The sequence below is a fragment of the Amblyraja radiata genome, chromosome 3 (genome assembly GCF_010909765.2).
Source record: "Amblyraja radiata isolate CabotCenter1 chromosome 3, sAmbRad1.1.pri, whole genome shotgun sequence".
Lineage (NCBI taxonomy): Eukaryota > Metazoa > Chordata > Chondrichthyes > Rajiformes > Rajidae > Amblyraja > Amblyraja radiata.
The window spans coordinates 89,218,701-89,239,996 of NC_045958.1; the positions used below are offsets into that span (position 1 = coordinate 89,218,701).

General features: G+C 45.3%; 1 protein-coding gene across 3 annotated transcripts in view; it reads right to left on the minus strand.

The window, feature by feature from the left end:
- Positions 1 to 487: 487 nt before the first annotated feature.
- The window catches only part of sh3rf1 (SH3 domain containing ring finger 1), a 177,170-nt gene continuing 156,361 nt past the window's right edge, over positions 488 to 21,296 (minus strand). Inside the window, exons 10-13 of one of the 3 annotated variants that reach the window (XR_004411453.1) lie at positions 15,120 to 15,475; positions 13,058 to 13,392; positions 4,395 to 4,671; positions 488 to 499 (exon numbers count right to left, since the gene is read on the minus strand). Coding sequence is in view for 2 of the 3 variants with exons in the window: in XM_033018289.1 (XP_032874180.1) it covers positions 4,503 to 4,671; positions 13,058 to 13,392; positions 15,120 to 15,475 (860 nt within the window). In the remaining variant the exon portion in view is untranslated. Of the gene's footprint in view, positions 500 to 2,598; positions 4,672 to 13,057; positions 13,393 to 15,119; positions 15,476 to 21,296 lie in introns of those variants that run through there. The other 2 variants (XM_033018289.1, XM_033018288.1) reach the window with 2 other exon arrangements.

The window sequence follows — 21,296 nt, forward strand, 5'->3', positions numbered from 1 at the left end:
TAAATATAACCAATTAACTGGCCTCAACTACCTTCTGTGGCAGAGAATTCCAGAGATTCACCACTCTCTGTGTGAAAAATGTTTTCCTCATCTCGGTCCTAAAAGATTTCCCCTTTATCCTTAAACTGTGACCCCTTGTTCTGGACTTCCCCAACATCGGGAACAATCTTCCTGCATCTAGCCTGTCCAACCCCTTAAGAATTTTGTAAGTTTCTATAAGATCCCCCCTGAATCGTCTAAATTCTAGCGAGTACAAGCCGAGTCTATCCAGTCTTTCTTCATATGAAAGTCCTGACATCCTAGGAATCAGTCTGGTGAACCTTCTCTGTACTCCCTCTATGGCAAGAATGTATTTCCTCAGATTAGGAGACCAAAACTGTACGCAATACTCCAGGTGTGGTCTCACCAAGACCCTGTACAACTGCAGTAGAACCTCCCTGCTCCTATACTGAAATCCTTTTGCTATGAATGCTAACATACCATTCGCTTTCTTCACTGCCTGCTGCACCTGCATGCCTACTTTTAATGACTGGTGTACCATGACACCCAGGTCTCGTTGCATCTCCTTCGTTGCATATTCCTAATCGGCCACCATTCAGATAATACAGGATAAAGAGGATAACATTTAGTACCAGATAATAGCAATGTTACAAAATTTTGAGATTTTAAAAATCAAGTCTGCAATTTATCCCATCAGATAAAGCATAAAAAGAAGTTTAATTTGACACCTAATTCACTTTCATATCTTCAGTATTAAAAATGTTATGGCCATTTTCATACTCGGAAATTAGCATCTTGTTCCCTATTGCTTTTCCATTGACTTAACACAAAAGCTGTGATCGAGGACAGTGAAATGGCCATAACTTTCTTAAAAATTAAGAGAACTGAAAGAAATTTTCAGTTATTGTAGATTGAAGCATTCTGAAACAAATATGAAACAATCTTACTTGGATGACCTGAAATTAAAGCATATAATTAGTTAGTTACCCAATTGTAGCTAATCACATCATTCAATTACTAGATCTGAACATCTATCCATTTCTTAAGAAAAGATCAACATTTTTAAATAGCCTGTGTCCAAATAACATACACACAAGAATTCACAATATAACATGATTTTTAAATCTCATTGTCATGGATTTATAGGCCAAATGGAAGGAATTTAGTGTTTAATACCTGCAAATTAATGGCCATTTAAATCACCTTGCGAGTGGGATTTTCTGGAACGCGATCATTTGGAACGCTGTGGTTGCGGTGAATTTAAACCCCATATCGGCAGGAAAAATACTGCCGGTTCGTATGGGGAAAAAATCACCGTTTCACAACATAAAATGTGAATTAAAGGCATCTTAAGGAGCACTTTTATACATAAAATAAACGGCTTTCCTTTACCTGTCCCGTACGTGAAATCCGTCCCCGTTGTCGGCTTTAGAAACTGATTCTTAAATTACTCCAGCGCTGAACTTGTCGGGCGATTTAAAAAAAAAATTCACAGAACGGCCGTCGGAACAATTCTTCAGTAAAAGCTTGAACTCCGAGAAAATATAATCCAGGACAGGTAGGAGAAAACCGCATTTTAACACCCCCCCCCCCCCTCCCCCCTCAAAGGCGCCAAAATCGCGCACACAGACAGTGGCAGAACTGCAGCGCCGCTGAAGGTAAGTATTGTCACATACCTACAGATAAAGCCCGATGAAGTCCGATTAAAGACAATCCGAAGGTCTCCAATGAAGTACTGCTCTCTAGTTGGTGATAGGATGGTTCAACAGCTGGGAAGAAACTGTCCCTGAATCTGGAGGTGTGGGTTTTCACACTTCTGTACCTCTTGCTTGAAGATAGAGGGGAGAAGAGGGTGACCAGGGTGAGACTGGTCCTTGATTATGCTGGTGGCCTTTCCGAAGCAGCATGAAGTGTAGATGAAGTCAATGGAAGGAAGGTTGGTTTGTGTGATAGTCTGGGCTGCACCCACAATTCTCTACAATTTCTTGAGTCTTGACTACTTTTCAATGACAGGATTTTTACCAGAATGCTGTCTGGATTAGAGGGTTTCAGCAACAAGGAGTGGTTGCATAAACTTGGATTGTTTTCTCTGGAACATCGGAGGTGGAGAGGAGACGATAGAAGTATATAAAATTATGAGACATAGATTGGGTAGACCATCAGAACCTTTATCCCACCAGGGTGGAAATGTCCAAAACTTGAGAGCATAACTACAAGGTGAGAGGGGGTAACTCTAATGGAGATGTGCGGGGCAAGGTTTTTTTACACAATGAAGGGGCCTCGAACGCATTGCCAGGGGTGATGGTGCAGGCAGATACAATAGTGGCGTTTAAGAGGCACATGGAAGTGCATGGGAGACAGAGTGTATACGATAGTTCTAATGTACGGGTTGATCAGCAGATCGGCACGGACTTAGTAGGTTGAAGGGCCTGTTTCCACGCTGTATCTCTAAAACGAAACAATCCATGGCTTGGTCATATGCGACTAAAGTATTCACCTGGCACACAACATTGGCTTGTGTATACTTGTAATAAGATCACTCACACAGACAGCATTGGCAGAGGACACGGAAGTTAAGTAATGGAAAGTGCACCAACAGTAGATACTAAGTGGCTGTGCTTTATTGATGAGCTAGACATGTCAAGACAAAGCCATTAGCTTATGTTGTAGTTTTGAAAAATACTACATTCCGGGTTCTGGGTTTGCATAAACTGCTCCCATATAGTTTTTGTAGAGTATTGGTTCCAACGCCAGATTCATCAACATTGGTTTCAATCTGCGATAGGAAATACTGACAATCAGCCCCCTAACTCAGATGATATCAGACATTTAAATAGAATAATCCAGTTAGATATGCAACAATTACTCATCTCATTTCATTCAAGTGCACAGTTTTTTTTTTACTGTGCAGGCCTAAAAGATTTAAAAGAATGGTTGGCTCCACGCACATAAGGGTGCAGCGTGTCTAATGGAGCCTGGTGGAGGCTTCAAGAAAGGTCCTACTTGCCTTAAACCTTGGCCTCAACACAATGGAAAGAGTACTACCATGATACTAGAATGTCACTGTTCCATTTCGGGACAGATGACAATAAAACTCTTGACAAGTCCTTGCTCCTCCCCAGTGCTACACTGCAGGCTTACGGTTGGTGAGGTAAAAGATGCGAGGTGAGACTTAAATCCAAAACTAGGTAGATTTGGAGATGGATGTTGGCCCCAAGATTACGTAAAGATTCTAATCAGAGATATTATTTTAAAAATCACCCAAAGAGGGACTGAGATTCCCAACTACAAACCTTCTGAGCTGAACCTCCGACAGTCAATTATAGGCATGTTGAATATACGTAACATGCACATTGTCAAGGGAAGGGGCGTGAGTAATGGATTTACCGCGTCTAAGACCAATGTGTAATCTAACCAGGCTGCCCAACATTTTTACAGTGTTTTGGCAACTGCAATTTTCCATTCCGTCCATTTTTCTCGAGCGAGCCATAAATCGGTGGCTTTGGTCACTATCAGCATGCTTTGCACTGTTGAGGATTTAAGGATTTTGCAGAGCGGAGGATTCCTCGCTTTCATTAAAAAAAAAGTCTGGTCTTACACCATCGACTCGGATTACCGCTTGCGGTTTCCCTAACGTCATGGTGCCATCTGAACAATGATCCGGGTCACAAACTTGCACGACAGGCTGACGCTGAGTCCCATCTACACAACTGCTTCACTTGCACCCACCACACACTTGATTACGCTCCTTGTAGAGTTACTCAAATCAGCAACGTAGATAAAATGGGAGTGTTTTGTGTAGAAGAGGTACTACGCCAAACTGAACCACGAGGAGAAAATCCAGCTCCCCCTCTCAGAAGATAACACTTATAAATTATCACAACTCTCAACACTTGACATTATAGAACTTTCACTTTACATGATGATCAAAAGACTATTAAAAAAATCTAATCCAATAAGTTACAAAGTTTTGTCTTAATTACAGCTTTGTTGTAAACAGTTGAATTTGATCCGAGTGGCAGCGTGTAGGGTGGCTGCCTTGATTCTATGAAGAAACAGCGGATGACAGAGTCTGTTGCGGTGACTGGCATAGACTGGACTAGAGGCACAAGGAACTGCAGCAGCTTTACAAAAAAAAGACAAAGTGCTGGAGTAACTTATCGGTCACGATCCGAAAAGTCGCAGATCCATGTTCTCCAGAGATGCTGCCTGACTGACCCGCTGAGTTACTCCATCACTTTGTGTCTTTTAAGGACTGGAGTGTAATGAAGCTCACAAACTGCTCTCCAGTGAATGACTCCCGGCACGCACAGTCACCGCGGCTCTTGTACGCCTGGAAACTCAAAGGTAAAAAGTCTGAACAGCCGATGCCTTCTGCAGTTATAAAGCACTACTGCTGCCGACGTGGAATATTTTGCGAGATGGTTGGTGTTTTGCACTGGCGAGTGTGCTCTACTAACGTGGTGGGTGTTGGTGGCATGCGAGCGCTTTGTTAAGCGGGCTCAGATGCTCTCCACAAAGCTGCCAGGGAAGAGGCCGGTTTTCCCGTTCCGCTGCAGGGTGCCCTTGAACCAACCGTCCTCGCGCTTCTTGTGCACGAAAACAATGTCACCATCCTTCAGTTCCAGCTCAGCCTCGCTCTGCGGAGGGTAGGACACGACCACTCTGTACCTGGTGAAAAACAACCGCACAGCATTAGTTTAGTTTAGTTTATTGTCACGTGTTTTTGTTGCTTCCTCCAACACTCCCACAGTGTATAAAATCATGAAAGGAATAGATTGGGTAGATGCACAGAATCTCTTGCCCAGATTGGGGGAATCGAGGACCAGAGGATATAGTGGTCAAGGTGAAGGGGAAAAGATTTAATAGGAATAGGGTAACTTTTTCACACAAAGAGTGGAGGATTACCCCTCCTCCACACTGCTTCCTCTCCCAGTTTGACCTGGTCACCCCTACTGAAATCTCCAAACTCATCAGCTCTTCCAAACCCACTACCTGCTCCCTCGACCCTCTCCCCACTCCCCTGCTGAAGTCCTGCCTCCCCGTTCTCTGCCCCTACCTCACTAATCTCTTCAACTCCTCATTGTCCCAAGGAATTGTCCCCTCCGCTTTCAAAACTGCTGCTGTCACACCAATCTTAAAGAAACCTGGTCTTGATCCCTCCTCTCTCATTAACTACCGCCCAATCTCAAACCTCTCCTTTCTTTCAAAAACCTTGGAGCGTATCGTTGCGTCGCAACTTCATTCCCACCTCCTTGCGTATAACCTACTTGAACCCCTCCAATCTGGCTTTCGCCCCCTCCATAGCACAGAAACTGCTCTCCTCAAAGTCCTCAACGACCTCCTCACCTCTGCTGACACTGGTTCCCTCAACATCCTCATCCTCCTCGACCTGAGCACAGCCTTCGATACAGTGAACCATAACATCCTGCTCACCAGACTCAAAGACATCGGCATTGAAGGCTCTGTACTCAGCTGGCTCCGTTCCTACCTTTCCAACAGATCCCACTTCATCTCTCTCCACAACCACACCTCTGCTACAGCCACAGTCACTCAAGGCGTTCCCCAAGGCTCCGTACTCGGCCCCCTCCTCTTCATCATCTACATCCTCCCCCTTGGTCAGATACTCCGCCACTTCAACCTGGACTTCCATTGTTACGCCGATGACACCCAGATTTACCACGGCACCAAATCCCCCCACAACCCCGCCCCCCCCCCCTCTCCCATATCAACTCCTGTTTGTCAGCTATAAAAACCTGGATGCAACATAATTTCCTCAAACTCAACAGCGATAAGACAGAATTCCTCCTCATAGGCTCCAAAGCCACACTCAGCAAAATCAATAACCCCACTCTCACCATCGACGGCACCACTGTCTCCCCATCTCCCCAGGCCCGCAACCTTGGCATGATCTTTGATTCCACCCTCTCCCTTGAGCCTCACATCCGCCATGTCATTAAAACCTCCTTCTTTCATCTCCGCAACATCGCCAAACTCAGACCCTCTCTCACACCTCCCGCTGCTGAAAGACTCATCCATGCCTTCATCTCCTCCCGACTGGACTATTGCAACTCACTTCTCCTTGGCATCAGCTCCACCTACATCAACCGACTCCAACTGGTCCACAACGCAGCCGCCCGACTCATCACCCACACCAAATCCTGGCATCACATCACTCCAGTCCTCAAACAACTTCACTGGCTTCCCATCTCCCACCGGATTACCTACAAAATCCTGATCCTCACCTACAAAGCCCTCCACCATCTGGCCCCCCCATATCTCACTGACCTCCTCTCCCCCTACCAACCCTCACGGTCCCTCAGATCCACATCAGCTGGTCTCCTCTCCATCCACAAGTCCAACCTCCGCAGTTTTGGGGACAGAGCCTTCTCCAGGGCAGCTCCCAGGCTCTGGAACTCCCTCCCCCAACTGATCCGCAATTCCGTGTCCCTCACCATCTTCCTGTCCCGCCTCAAGACCCATCTCTTCACCTCTGCTTATCCTTAGCCCCTCGTCCCCCTCCCTTTTCATCTGTGCATTAATTGCCTCATATTGTGTTTTGAATTGAATTCTGTCTTTACTTTGTGTACTAGTCATGTCTCTACTATTTATTTCATTCCCCTTACATGTTTTTCCTCTACCTGCTAAATTTTTGTAAGGTGTCCTTGAGACTCTTGAAAGGCGTCCATAAATAAAATGTATTATTATTATTATTATGGAACAAGCTGCCAGAGGAGGTAGTTGAGGCTGGGTTATCCCTATGTTTAAGAAACAGTTAGACAGGTACATAGATAGGACATGTATGGAGGGATATGGACCAAATGCAGGCAGGTGGGACTAGTGTAACTGGGACATGTTGGCTGGTGTGGGCAAGTTGGGCCGAAGGGCCTGTTTCCACACTGTATAACTCTCTGGCTCTACGACTCCAAATACATGCAGGCTTGTAGCAGGTAATTGGCTTATGTAAATTGTTCCTAGTCCGTAGGATAGAACTAATGTACAGGTGATCATTTGTCAGTGTGGACTCGGTGGGATGAAGGGCCTGTTTTCATGCTGTAGCTCCAAACTAAAATAAACTAATCTCGCCCCTTGCTCAATGCACTCCAACCAGAACTTGGAGAAGGCTGTTGTTATAAGAGAAAGTAGAAAGAATTGTTCTTGTTACATGGGGTGAGGTTTATTATTGACACACGTACCAAGGTAAAATGAAAGCTTTGTTTTGAATGCTATCCAAATGACTAATGACCTGAAGTCACACTCAAGTACAATAGATAAGAGCAAAAGGGAAGACACAGAGTGCAGAATATACGTAGTTCTCAGCATTGTAGCGCATCAATTCCAGAGACACATCAATGTCCACTATCGGGTAGAGGTGATTTGGAAAGACTGTTCAGACGCCTGATAATAGAGAGGAAGAAATTGTTCCCGAGTCTGGTGGTACATGCGTTTAAGCTTCTATACCTTTTGCTGGAAGGGAGCAGGGAGAAGAAGGAATGACTGGGGTGGGATATGTCTTTGATTATGTTGTCTGATTTCCCTAGGTAGCGTGAATTGTAGATGAAGTCAATGGTGGTCCAAGGACTTTAGGTTTTTTTGCGCTCAAATTCTCAGCTTTATAGTACTTCAGTTCCATAAATTGCCGCATGTCATGTTTGTCCACTATGTTAAACATACCTGCCAATTCTTCCATAGAAAACACCTTCTCCTTATTTACCTCGTGCTCCCTTAATAATTCTTTGCAGCAGAGAAGGTCAAGAAGGCATTTGGTAGAGGTGTTCAAACCCGTTTAGTTTAGTGATACAGCACTGAAACAGGCCTTTCCGCCACCGAGTCCGCGCCGACCAGCGATCCCCATACACTAGCACTACCCTACACACTAGGGACAATTTACAATTTTTGCAAAAGCCAAATTAACCTACAAACCTATACGTCTTTGGAGTGTGGGAGGAAACCGGACCACCCAGGGAATACCCATGTGGTCACCGGGAGAATGTACAAACGTACAGCCAGCACACGTAGTCAGGATGAAACCCAGGTCTCTGGTGCTGTAAAGCAGCAACTTTACCACTGCACCACCGTGCCATCCGGAAGGGAGCAGTGGAAGTAAATAAGGAGGTGTTTCCTGAGGCATGTTTAACCTGGTGGCAAAAAGTGACACAAAGTGCTTAAAACAGCAAACCTTTATGATCTGGAAGATAGACATAAAATGCTGAAGTAACTCAGCGGGTCAGGCAGCATCTCTGGAGAGAAGGAATGGGTGACGTTTCGGGGCGAGACCCTTCTTCAGACTGATGTCAGGGGAGTGGGCGGGACAGAGATAGAATATAGTAGGAGACAATAAGACTGGTGGGAGAACTGGGAAGGGGGAAGGGATGAAGAGAGAGGGAAAGCAAGGGCTATTTCAAGTTAGGGAAGTCAATGTTCATACCTCTGGGATGTCAGCATTATGATCTGGAATCGCATTCCCCTACCAAGAAGGCATCAAAGCCAGGCGACTCTGCATACTGGTCCCAAAAGTGCATCATACGTTGCAATAGCTCCACTCTTTTAAACCTCTACTGCTCCCATTTCCCTGTATCTGTACATTGTGGACCGTGCGATTGTAATTGTGTATAGTCTTTCCGTGTCATGTATGAATAGCACGCAATAAAAAGCTTTTCACTGTACCTAGGTACACGTGACAATAAACTAAACTAAACAGAAGTGGGTTCAACAGTATAAACAAAAGGAAATGGGAAAAGAGGAAATAAATGACTGGGCAAGGGGAGGGAGTATGAGACTGGAACAAATTGGATAATGTTTCCAGAGCAGCCATTAGAAGCTAAATAAGTTCCTTCTGCACCCACACCTTTGTAATATCTTATGAACCTTCATGGTTCTGATAAAATACCTATCCAAGACTTATTGTACACCTCCCAAATGCTCAACCAGTAACTCAGTCAAACTATTATGGATTTACCTCCATAATGCTTGGGACAAAGACCCATCATTTATTTATTTGCCTCTGTACTCCACAATTTGAGGTTTGTAATAGAAATAATCACATGTGGTTAAAGTGCACATTGTCAGATTTTAATAAAGGCCTTTTTTATACATTTTGGTTTCACCATGTAGAAATTACAGCGGTGTTTATACATAGTCCCCTCATTTCAGGGCACCATAAAGTTTGGGACACAGCAATGTCATGTAAATGAAAGTAGTCATGTTTAGTATTTTGTTGCATATCCTTGAAGTCTGCGATTCATGGATATCACCAGTTGCTGGATGTCCTCTACTGATGGTCTGCCAGGCCTGTATTAGCGTATGCTTGTTTTGGGGGCTCGTCCCCTTCAGTTTTCTCTTCAGCATATAAAAGGCATGCTCAATTGGGTTCATATCAGGTGATTGACTTGGCCACTCAAGAATTGACCATGTTTTAGCTTTGAAAAACTTTATTTAGCAGTATGTTTCGGAGCATTGGCTTGCTGTAGAATAAACCGCCGGCCAATTAATTTTGAGGCATTTGTTTGAACTTGATCAGATAGGATGTGTCTATACACTTCAGAATTCATTATGACTACCATCAGCAGTTGTATCATTAATGAAGATTAGTGAGCCAGTACCTTCAGCAGCCATACATGCTCAGGCCATAATGGCCGCACCACCATGTTTCACAGATGAGGTGTTATGCTTTGGATCTTGGGCAGTTCCTTCTCTCATCGATACTTTCCTCTAGCCATCAATCTGATATCAGTTAATCTTCGTCTCATCTGTCCACAAGACCTTTTTCCACAACGGTGGTTGCTCTTTTAAATACTTCTTGGCAAACTGTAACCTGGACATCCTATTTTTGCGGCTAACCAGTGATTTGCATCTTGCAGTGTAGCCTCTGTATTTCAGTTCATTAAGTCTTCTCCGGACAGTGGTAATTGACAAATCCACACCTGACTCCTGAAGAGTGTTTCTGATCTGTCGGACAGGTGTTTGGGGATTTTTCTTTATTATAGAGAGAATTCTTCTGTCATCAGCTGTGGATGTCTTCCTTGGCCTGCCAGTCACTATGTGATTAGTAAGCTCACCAGTGCTCGCTTTCTTCTTAATGATGTTCCAAACAGTTGATTTTGGTAAGCCTAAGGTTTGGCTGATGTCTCTAACGATTTTATTCTTGTTTCTTAGTCACATAATGGCTTATTTGACTTTCATTGGCATAACTTTGGTCCTCATGTTGATAAACAGCAATAAAAGTTTCCAAGGTGATGGAAAGACTGGAGGAAAGACTAGGTGCTGAGAGCTCTCTTATACCTGCATTAAGGAGGCAATTAAACACACCTGAGGAATTACAAATGCATGTGAAGCCATGTCCCAAACATTATGGTGCCCTGAAATGGGGGGACTATGTATAAACACAGCTGTAATTTTTACATGGTGAAATCAAAATGTATTAAAAAAACCTTTAATAAAATCTGACAATGTGCACTTTAACCACGTGTGATTTTTTCTATTACAAATCTAAAATTGTGCTGTACAGGGGCAAATAAATAAAGACCGCAGATGGTTCTGAGGTACTTTAGGGATGTTATGAGGTTGTAAAATACACGGCAAGTCATTTAGATTCGTTTAGTTAGAGACAAGCATTCCGGACCACTCAGTCCATGCCGGCCATCGATCATCTGTTCACTCCTCTTTTATCCCCACAGCAGGGGCAATTTTACAGAGGACAATTAACTTGCAAACACACATGTCTTTAGGTTCTTTTGTTTCCAGCATCTATGGAGGGAATGGAAAGGCAAGGTTTGTGTCAGGACCCTTCTTCAGTCCCTTCAACAGGGGTTCTGATCTGAAAGAGTCTGAAGAAGGGTCCCAAAGTGAAATGCCAGTCTAAAGAAGTTTCCCAATCCAAAATGTCTTCAGTCCATTCCTTCACAGATGAAGCATGACCCACTGAGTTCCTCCAGCACTTTGTGTTTTGCGCAAGTTTCCAGCATCTGCAGTTTCTTATAATTTCAGGTGGTCAGCAATTAAGGCAAGTCGATTGGATTTCAACATTTAAATGCTTCTTGATTTTGCTCCAGAGTGGCCCCAGTCAAAAATCCTCTTGCCCTGGATTCCACTTCTAGAGGAAATAGTTTATCAATACAAACTATTAAATCTTTTCCACATATTAGCTACGTCAATTAGATCACTCAACAAGCCTTTCACATGCAGGGGAACAGTGGCCAAATTTATACTGCTTGTTCTGGGAATGTAAACTCCACTGTTATTCTGATCATTTTAACTGTACCCACTCCAAGGTCAATATATCTTAACTGAGCAGAACTGAATGCTGTGCTCCAAGTGGCAAAGACAACACAGTGACAACACAGGAAGCATCTTTCATTTCTATTCCAGTTTTTCCAGATATGAACCACAACATTTCAATCAGCATCTGTTTATGGATCTCTGCACTACCATGGACACCTAAATATGCTTGCTGCTCTGCCGACAGATTTCCACTGCTATTAAAACTATTAGTATATTGTTTGGCTCAAATTTTTAGAAAAAGATTTCAGGCAGCACAATGGCAGAGCAGTAGAGTTGCTGCCTTATAATGCCTGAGAACTGCGTTCAATCCTGACTACGGGTGCTGTCTGTACATAGTTTGTACGTTCTCCCCGTGACCACGTGAGTTTCCTCCGGGTCCTCCGGTTTCCTCCTTCAATCTAAAGATGTGCAGGTTTGTAGGTTAATTGGCTTCGGTAAATTGTCTCTGGTGCGTAGGATAGAACTAGTGCACGGGTGATCGATGGTCGGTGCGGACTCGGTGTCAGAGGGTGGTAAATCTGTGGAATTCTTTGCCACTGAAGGCTGTGGAGGCCAAGTCAGTGGATATTTTTAAGGCAGAGACAAATAGATTCGTGATTAGTGCAGGTGTCAGAGGTTATGGGGAGAAGGCAGGATAATGGGGTTAGGAGGGAGAGATAGATCAACCATGATTGAATGGCAGAGCAGACTTGATGGGCTGAATGGCCTAATTCTACTCCTATTCCTTATGACCTTATGAGTCAAAGGATCTGTTTCCACGCTGAATTTCTAAACTAAACTAAACTAAACTAAACTGACTAAGGTAACCAGAAGACATAAATCTAAGCATAATGCCCAGAGATGTGCTGGGAGATTATATGCGTGCAGAGAGCTGGTTCAGATCCAAAGCTGAACTGGAAACCCTGCTGGAAGCATTTCCCAAACCACAGAGCATATTTATTTAATTTCCTTTCAAATGAAAACGTTCAATCTGCTTTATGGTAAAAGTACTAAACTATGCAACTAAGCTTTACATAAATTGCCACAGGTGTAAGAGAGCAAATGCTTTTTCTCCATATTATTACACCAATGTACAAAAGTGTCTAAAATGACAACAAGCAGAGATAGGATAGACACTCAGAACCTTTTTTCTAGGGTGGATATGTCAAAGTCCAGAGTCTTAACTGATAAGGGCAAAAGTTTAAAGGAGATGTGCAACGTATTTTATTACGCAAGAGTGGTGGGTGTCTAGAACAAGCTACCAGGGGTGGTGTTAGAGCAGATTTCGATAGCGGCTTTCAAGAGTCTTTTAGATAGGCACATGGATGTGCAGGGAATAGAGGGGTATGGATCACGTGCAGACAGATGAGATTAGTTTGTTTAATTTAATGAGTTTTAGTTGAGAGATACAGCATGGAAGCAGGTTCTTTGGCCCAACGATTGCACGTCAACCATCAATCACATGTACTCTGGTTCTATCATACACACAAGGGACAATTTACAGAAGCCAATTAACCTACAAACCTGAGAGAAAGAGGTGGGGGGGGGGGGGTGGAGGGAGAGAGAGAAAGAGGGAGAGAAAGGAAGAGGGAGAGAAAGGAAGATGGAGAGAGAAAAGGGAAGAGAGAGAGGGAGAGGGCCAGAGAGTGAGGGAGAGAGAGTAAGGGAGTGGGAGAGAGACAAATGGAGTAGCTCTTTGTGCTGGAACAATATTTTATGCAAGAGATAGTCAGATCTCTGCTGTTTTTGTTTAGCTGCCAACATCAGAAGGAGATTGTTCAGATGGTTAAATCATTACCTTTCACAGGGTATAGCCTTGGATTCCAGCTGAACTGAACCCATGGATGAACAGGGCTGCCTTGGAGGAGGGGCAATGGGCACGCCAGAATCCAAAGAAGCGGTCTTGCGGTGGAGAGTTTCGAACATTGCTCCGATAGTTTCCGTGTCCACCGGGCAGGATCCAGCTCTGCTGTGGCTCACACTGGAAGAGACGTCTGGACCCGCAGCTCCCTGCAGCAATGTCTCTGAAGCCGCCTGTTCAGACTCTAATGTGGGCGAGGACGGAGGCGAGGGTCGAGACTTTCGCTTCGTAGATGCGCCAGACAGGAGTTTCAGGAAACCTTTCTTTTCCTTCTGCAAGGTAGCAAATAAACCAGTTTACATCCTTCATTTGCAATGGACATTTTCAATAGATGAATCCCGTCGTTTTCACCTCTTCCCCAGCCAACAATGGGCCACTATGGCCGCCACCTTTCCTTGCTCATCTTCTCTTGCCAGCCCTGATTTGTTCTGGCCTTTTCCTACCTCCAGTTCCTCCCCCTTTCCAGTTCCTCCCCCTTCTACTTTCAGTCTGAGGAAGGGTTCCCACCCAAAATGTCACCCATCCTTTTTCTCGAGAGATGCTGCCTGACCCACTGAGTTACTCCAGCATTTTGTGTCTATCTTTGGAATAAACCAGCATCTGCAGTTCCTTCCTACACAGATGCATCTGGCTTTTGGCACATTACTGGTTTTACATTAATATGTAACGAGTACACACCAGGAATGTGAAAAGTTGTGCACGGAGTCTTCCAGTCCTTTTTCCCAGTTATTTTCTGCCTGTCTCAAGCACAGCCCCTAACCCACCTTCTTTTCGTCTTGGAGACTACAGAAAGGCGAGGAACAGTGCCGTGTATTCACCCAAGTCTACAGGTGCAGGTACCAGGTGGTGGGCAATTTTTTTCCCGCTGGGAGAAACAATAACCTAATTCTAACCCAAATGCACGGGGTCAGAGGTTTAGGTGGTCCATCTGTGCATGTTACCTCCTGAACTGTGGAGGCTGCTAGAAACTCAGTAATGTCAAATATCCAGCCATGCAATCTTCAATCATTTGCAAAATACGACTATATAATGGCGTTAATGAATGGTGTGGGCCTCCAAGACTGGTGGGGTCTGTGTTGAAGGGCCTAGCCAAAATATGGCACTTCCATAAAATGTTCTCTTCAATTTATCACTGTTACTGATCCACCACTACACCATGCACTGTTCACTCTACCTAAGCTGCAATACTGCTATTATCTAAAAAGACACCACGTTCTGGAGTAATTCAGCGGGTCAGGCAGCATCTCTGGAGAACATGGACAGACGACGTTTCAGGCCGTGACCCTTCTTCAAACTGATTGTAATAGTGGGGAGTAGGCTGGAAGAGAAGTTGGCAAATGATAGTTGGATACAGGTGAAGGGGCAGATGGTCTTGCCCTCACCTCTCGCACCTTCGTCCAAACCCCCCACCCCCATTCACTGCATCATCTCAAGAGTCCAGACAAAAAACTTTGCCTATCCATGCTCCCCAGAGATGCTGCCTGACCAGTTGTTATTTTGTGTCTTTTTTTGGTAAACTAGCTTTTGGTGCTGTTATCTGTTGGATTACAAACCTCTGCAAACCCCAGTCACACAATTTCGTTGCAATGGTAGGTGACTTGGTGTCAAATAATACATACCAGCAAACACCCCAGGCACCATCGAGTCTGCTCCGCCATTTGATCATGGCTGATCTATTTTTCTCTCTCAACCCCATTCTCCTGCCATCTCCCCATGACCATTGACACCCTTACTAATCAAGAATCTGTCGATCTCCACTTTAAAAATACCCAATTACTTGGCCTCCACAGCCATATGGGGCACTGAATTTCACAGATTCACCACACTCTAAAGAGATTTCCCCTCATCTCCTTTCTAAAGGCACGTTCTTTTATTCTGTGCCCTCTGGTCCTAGACACCCCCTACTGGAAATATTCACTCCACCCACTCTATCTGGGCTTATCTTGTAACAATATCCCCTATGACTCCCTACCAGAGGGAGCAAAGACAATCGCCTCACCTTTTCTCTGCTCTCCTTCTCAAGTTTGCATGGGGTGGTGGCTGTGGGGGGAGCGGCAGCAGGGCCTGCTGGAATAACGCAAGTGGCAACCCCCAACTGCTCTCCCTCTAGGGCGGTGGCACTGACATTGGGAGGAGTGATGGCGGAGGCGGCGGAGGTGAGCACCACGCCCATCCTGGCTGCGGTGGGAGCTGTGACCACTGTGAAGGGAGGGATGGCCTGCAGGCCCTGCTGCGTGTGCTGCAAGGAGACGGTCTGATGGTGAGCAACTGGTGTTGTGGAGATGGTGGAGGCCGGGTTGTGCGTTTGCATGGGGGTCACTGCGGCCATCGGCCTCTCCTGGCCCTGGGCGACGGCTATTGGGAATAAAGATAAATTATTATGTTAAACTTTTCGTTGCCGTTCCAGAAGTCTAAAGCAATAAATGGAAAATGAAATTAAAGTATTCATTTTATCGGAACGACGGTGTGTAGATGCAGGTAATATAACAATATTTAGACCGTAAGACAAAAGGAGCAGAGTTAAACCCCTGTCCCACGGAGCGAGTCCACCCACGAGTTATCCCGAGTTAAAAACAAATCAAACTCGTGGTAATCACATAGAATGAACATAGCGGGAACGTCGGAGCTCGTGGACGTAACTTCACGACTCGTAACGCTAATGGCAGGTACTCGGGAAACGTGTTAACTCGTGAAAATATTTCAACATGTTGAAAGATTTCCACGAGTCAAATATACTCTTGAAGGAAAATGTTGATACTTTTAAACTCGTTGTAATACCGTAGTAGCCCGTAAGTTTACCGTAGTGACTCGTGAGTCTACCTTATTAACTCGTGGGCACTCTTAACTCGGCAGCTGGACAGAGAAAAAAAGGTGAGTAAAAAAAGTTCGCCAAGTCTGCCTGTCAGGAATGATCCCCTGATGCTGGAGACACCTGTGGGAATCTCACCTTGGCCTTTGGAATAGAGCGACCAACAAGCAATATTGCCAGATTTCCAAGGGCAGGCCACTTCCCTTGTTTATGTGCCTTTCACATTACTGCTTCAGAGGTTTGATGCGTTATGTGGGGCGGGGAGGGGGTGGGGGGGAGTGAATGCATTCCTGTTTGAATAAGTGTAGGAAGGAACTGCAGATGGTGGTTTACACCGAAGACAGGCTCTTAAAGCTGGAGTAGCTCAGCGGGTCATGCAGCATCGCTGAAAAGTCTCGACCCGAAGCGTCGCCTATTCCTTTTCTCTGGAGATGCCGTCTGACCCGCTGAGTTACTCCAGCTTTTTGTGTCCATCTCGTGTTTGAATAAGATTATTTGAAAATGAAATGATCCACACCAACTCTTAAAAATAATTCGCCTGTATGTGAAAAATAAAGCAATTGCAAAACTTAGCCAACACGAAGGGGAATATCCTTTGGGGTCATTCGCTACCATCCGCAGTTACGGATAAAACAGTGCAGGATATGATAACGTGGCCAATGATACAGGTGTGAGGCGAGATCCCCGAGATACAGTCTGGTGAGCGATGAATAAACAGGTGTGAGAAATGTACTAACCATCAGCCTATATATTGAAAAATCCCAAAACTCGGGTTCAGTGAGTTTAAGAAAGTACATTAGACAAGAAACCTTTACAAATAGCGAAGCTTCGCGTATGGCAGCGCACACACCTGGTGAAAATGTCCCAAAGGGCGGAAACAGGACCTTCAGCCCACTGAGCCAGCCGTTAAACACTCATTTACCTCAATCTCATTTCTGCCCACATTCACATCAATTTCCCACCTGAGCCCCATTCCACCACTCATCGACACATCGGGGGAAGGTGACAATCCTTCAGGTGTTTTTGCCATTCATTTCTCATCGAGTCATGGGTTCATACAACGAGCAGGTGTTGCGGGGAGCATTCATACAACAAAGTAGCATGCGGGGAGCGAAAGGGAGCACTTGGGGGAAACTCCATAAAATAGTACTGGAGGTTAGAATCGAACTTGGGTGTCTGGAGCAGTGACACACGCTGCTCAAGTGAACATATAATGAAATGAATGAGGACAGACAATAATCAGATTAATTGAACTCATCAAAGGGCGTAGATTTAACGTGAGCAGCAGGTGGAATAGAGGGCATCTGATGATTTTTGTCTCAACCCAGTAAGTACCGTAGTCGTAATCTGAGAATGCGACGGAGGCAGGTTTACAAAGTACATGGGCCAGAACTCGAATAACAGTCAGGAAGGCTATGGTTGGAATGGACATGGTGGGCGGAGGAGCCTGTTTCTGTGTTGTATGAACCCATGACACGATGATAAATGAGTGGCAAAAACACCTGAAGGATTGTGAGATAATGATCATGGATGACTTTTAATGGAAAGTCCACACATACAGATAGACAGCCAAGAAGAACTTCATATCTACACTCAGATGGACTGGCAGATGGAGGAGATAGGAGTTGGGGAAAGAGAGGAAAAGCCCAAGAGAAATACAGGGAACGGGATATTGGAAAAGACAGATGCTGGAATCCTGAAACACATGTCAAAACATTTAAAAGATATAAACACATAGCAAATAGGTGCAGGAGTAGGCCATTCGGCCCTTTGAGTCAGCATTGCCATTCAATATGACCATGGCTGATCATCCAAAATCAGTACCCCGTTTCTGCTTTCTCCCCATATCCCTTCATTCCATAATCTTAAGGGATTGGACAGGCTAGATGCAAGTTCAAGTTCAAGTGAGTTTATTGTCATGTGTCCCTGTATAGGACAATGAAATTCTTGCTTTGCTTAAGCACACAGAAAATAGTAGGCATTTACTACAAAACAGATAAATGTGTCCATATAACATGATATAAATATATACACACATGAATAAATAAACTGATAAAGTGCAAATAGCAGAAAGTGGTTATTAATAATCAGAGTTTTGTCCGAGCCAGGTTTAATAGCCTGATGGCTGTGGGGAAGTAGCTATTCCTGAACCTGGTTGTTGCAGTCTTCAGGCTCCTGTACCTTCTACCTGAAGGTAGCAGGGAGATGAGTGTGTGGCCAGGATGGTGTGGGTCTTTGATGATACTGCCAGCCTTTTTGAGGCAGCAACTGCGATAAATCCCCTCGATGGAAGGAAGGTCAGAGCCGATGATGGACTGGGCAGTGTTTACTACTTTTTGTTGTCTTTTCCTCTCCAGGGCGCTCAAATTGCCGAACCAAGCCACGATGCAACCGGTCAGCATGCTCTCTACTGTGCACCTGTAGAAGTTAGAGAGAGTCTTCCTTGACAAACCGACTCTCCGTAATCGTCTCAGGAAGTAGAGGCGCTGATGAGCTTTTTTGATAATTGCGTTAGTGTTCTCGGACCAGGAAAGATCTTCAGATATGTGCACGCCCAGGAATTTGAAGTTCTTGACCCTTTCAACCATCGACCCGTTGATATAAATGGGACTGTGGGTCCCCCTCCTACTCCTTCCAAAGTCCACAATCATTTCCTTGGTTTTGCTGGTGTTGAGGGCCAGGTTATTGCGCTGGCACCATATGGACAGTTGCTCGATCTCTCTTCTGTACTCTGACTCATCCCCATCAGTGATACGTCCCACAACAATGGTGTCGTCAGCAAACTTGATGATGGAGTTCGCACTGTGGTTGGCTACGCAGTCATGGGTATAGAGTGAGTACAGCAGGGGGCTGAGCACGCAGCCTTGAGGTGCTCCCGTGCTGATTGTTATCGAGGCTGACACATTTCCACCAATACGAACAGACTGTGGTCTATGGATGAGGAAGTCGAGGATCCAGTTGCAGAGGGATGCGCAGAGACCCAGTTCTGCGAGTTTGGTAACCAGTTTGGAGGGAATGATTGTGTTGAATGCCGAGCTGTAATCGATGAATAACAGCCTGACATATGAGTTTTTGTTGTCCAAGTGGTCCAGTGCGGAGTGGAGGGCCAGAGAGATCGCATCCACCGTTGATCTGTTGTGGCGGTAAGCGAACTGCAGTGGGTCCAGGTTTTTGTCGAGGTAGGAGTTGATTTGCTCCATGATCAGCCTCTCAAAGCACTTCATCACCACCGGCGTTAGTGCCACTGGTCGATAGTCATTGAGGCACGTCACCTTACTCTTCTTGGGCACCGGTATAATTGATGCCCTTTTAAAGCAGGTGGGGACCTCAGACCTCAGAAGTGAGAGGTTGAAAATGTCCGTAAAAACTCCCGCCAGTTGGTCCGCGCAGGTTTTTAGAACACGACCGGGTATACCATCAGGACCAGGTGCTTTTCGGGGGTTCACCCCTCTGAAGGATTTCCTGACGTCGGCCTCTGTGACTGAGACTGAAATGCCATCACAGCGAATGGGGGATCGGGAAGGCACATCAGTATTCTCCCTGTCAAAGCATGCGTAAAACGCATTGAGCTCGTCAGGGAGTGATATTTCACCGACATTCGAGCTGCCTCCTGGTTTCGCCTTGTAGGAGGTGATTGCATTCAGGCCCCGCCACAGCTGCCGAACATCTGTCTCATCCTCCAGTTTGGAGCAGAAGTCTCTTTTGGCCTTTTTGATGCCCTTACCAAGGTCGTATCTGGACTTCATGTAGGCCACTGTATCATCGGACATGAATGCCCTGTGTCTGGACTTTAGAAGAGTGCGGATCTCAAAGTTCATCCAAGGTTTCTGATTGGGAAACACTCGGAAGGTTTTTGTAGGGATGCAGTCCTCCACACATTTCTTTATGAAGTCTGTAACGACTGTGGCGTATTCGTTCAAGTCCGTTGCCGAGTCCTTGAACATTGCCCAGTCTACTGACTCCAAACAGTCCTGGAGTTGTTCTTCTGTCCCCCCCCGACCAGCTCTGTGCTGTCCTCACTTCTGGGGGTGCGCTCTTCAATTGCTGCCTGTAGGCAGGAAGAAGCAGCACCGCGGTATGGTCGGACTTACCGAAGTGAGGGCGAGGGATAGAACGATAGGCATTCTTGATGGTGGTGGTAGCAGTGGTCGAGGGTGTTAGGTCCTCTGGTGCAGCAGGAGACATGTTGGTGGAAGTTGGGGAGTGATTTCTTGAGGTTCGCCTTATTGAAGTCCCCAGCAATGGTGGTAAATGCCTCGGGGTAGGACGTCTGGTGTTTGTTGACCACGGCGTGCAGCTCCTCCAGTGCCAGACGGACGTCTGCCTGGGGTGGGATGTAGACCGCGGTCAGGATAACGGAGGTGAATTCTCTTGGGAGGTAGAAGGGACGGCACTTCACCGCCAGATGTTCGAGGTGTGGAGAGCAGGAGTTGGACAGGACTGCCACGTCGGAACACCACGCAGAGTTGCAGGAAGATTGTTCCCGATGTTGGGGAAGTCCAGAACAAGGGGTCACAGTTTAGTGATAAAGGGGAAATCTGTCGTGACTGAGATGAGAAAAACATTTTTTACACAGAGTGGTGAATCTCTGGAATTCTCTGCCACAGAATGTAGTTGAGGCCAGTTCATTGGCTATATTTAAGAGGGAGTTAGATGTGGCCCTTGTGGCTAAAGGGATCAGGGTGTATGGAGAGAAGGCAGGTACAGGATACTGAGTTGGATGATCAGCCATGATCATATTGAATGGCAGTGTAGGCTCGAAGGGCCGAATGGCCTACTCCTGCACCTATTTTCTATGTTTCTATAACCCTAATAAATCTAAACATGGGAGGCTTTTTATAGTGTAAAAAAAAACTGCAGGACATCATTTTTATCATGTGATGATTTTTCCACACGTTGTTGGCTCAAGAGTAACTCGGGAGAGGAACTTGGTACATCGCTGAAATGAGAAGTAAACAGCAAACTTAGACATACACGTGGGAACTCATTGAAACTCGTGAACATAAACTTGAAATCTCGTAGAAAACCACGAGTTTGTTTTTTCTTTAACTCGGGATAACTCATGGGTGGACTCGCACCGTGCGACAGGGCTATTAGGCCATTCAATTATGGTCATTCTATTTTTCTCCCCATAACCTTTAACGAACTTACTAATTGAAAACCTATTAATCTCTAAAAATAAGCTTTAAAAATACCTTGGCCTACACAGCCTTCTGTGGCAATACATTCCACAGATTCACCACCTTCTGGCTACAGTAACACCTCCTCATCTCCTTTCTAAAGATACAATATTTTATTCTGTGCCTGTGCCTTCTGGTTCTAGACTCTCTCATTACTGGAAACATCCATTCCATGTCTAAAAGTCAT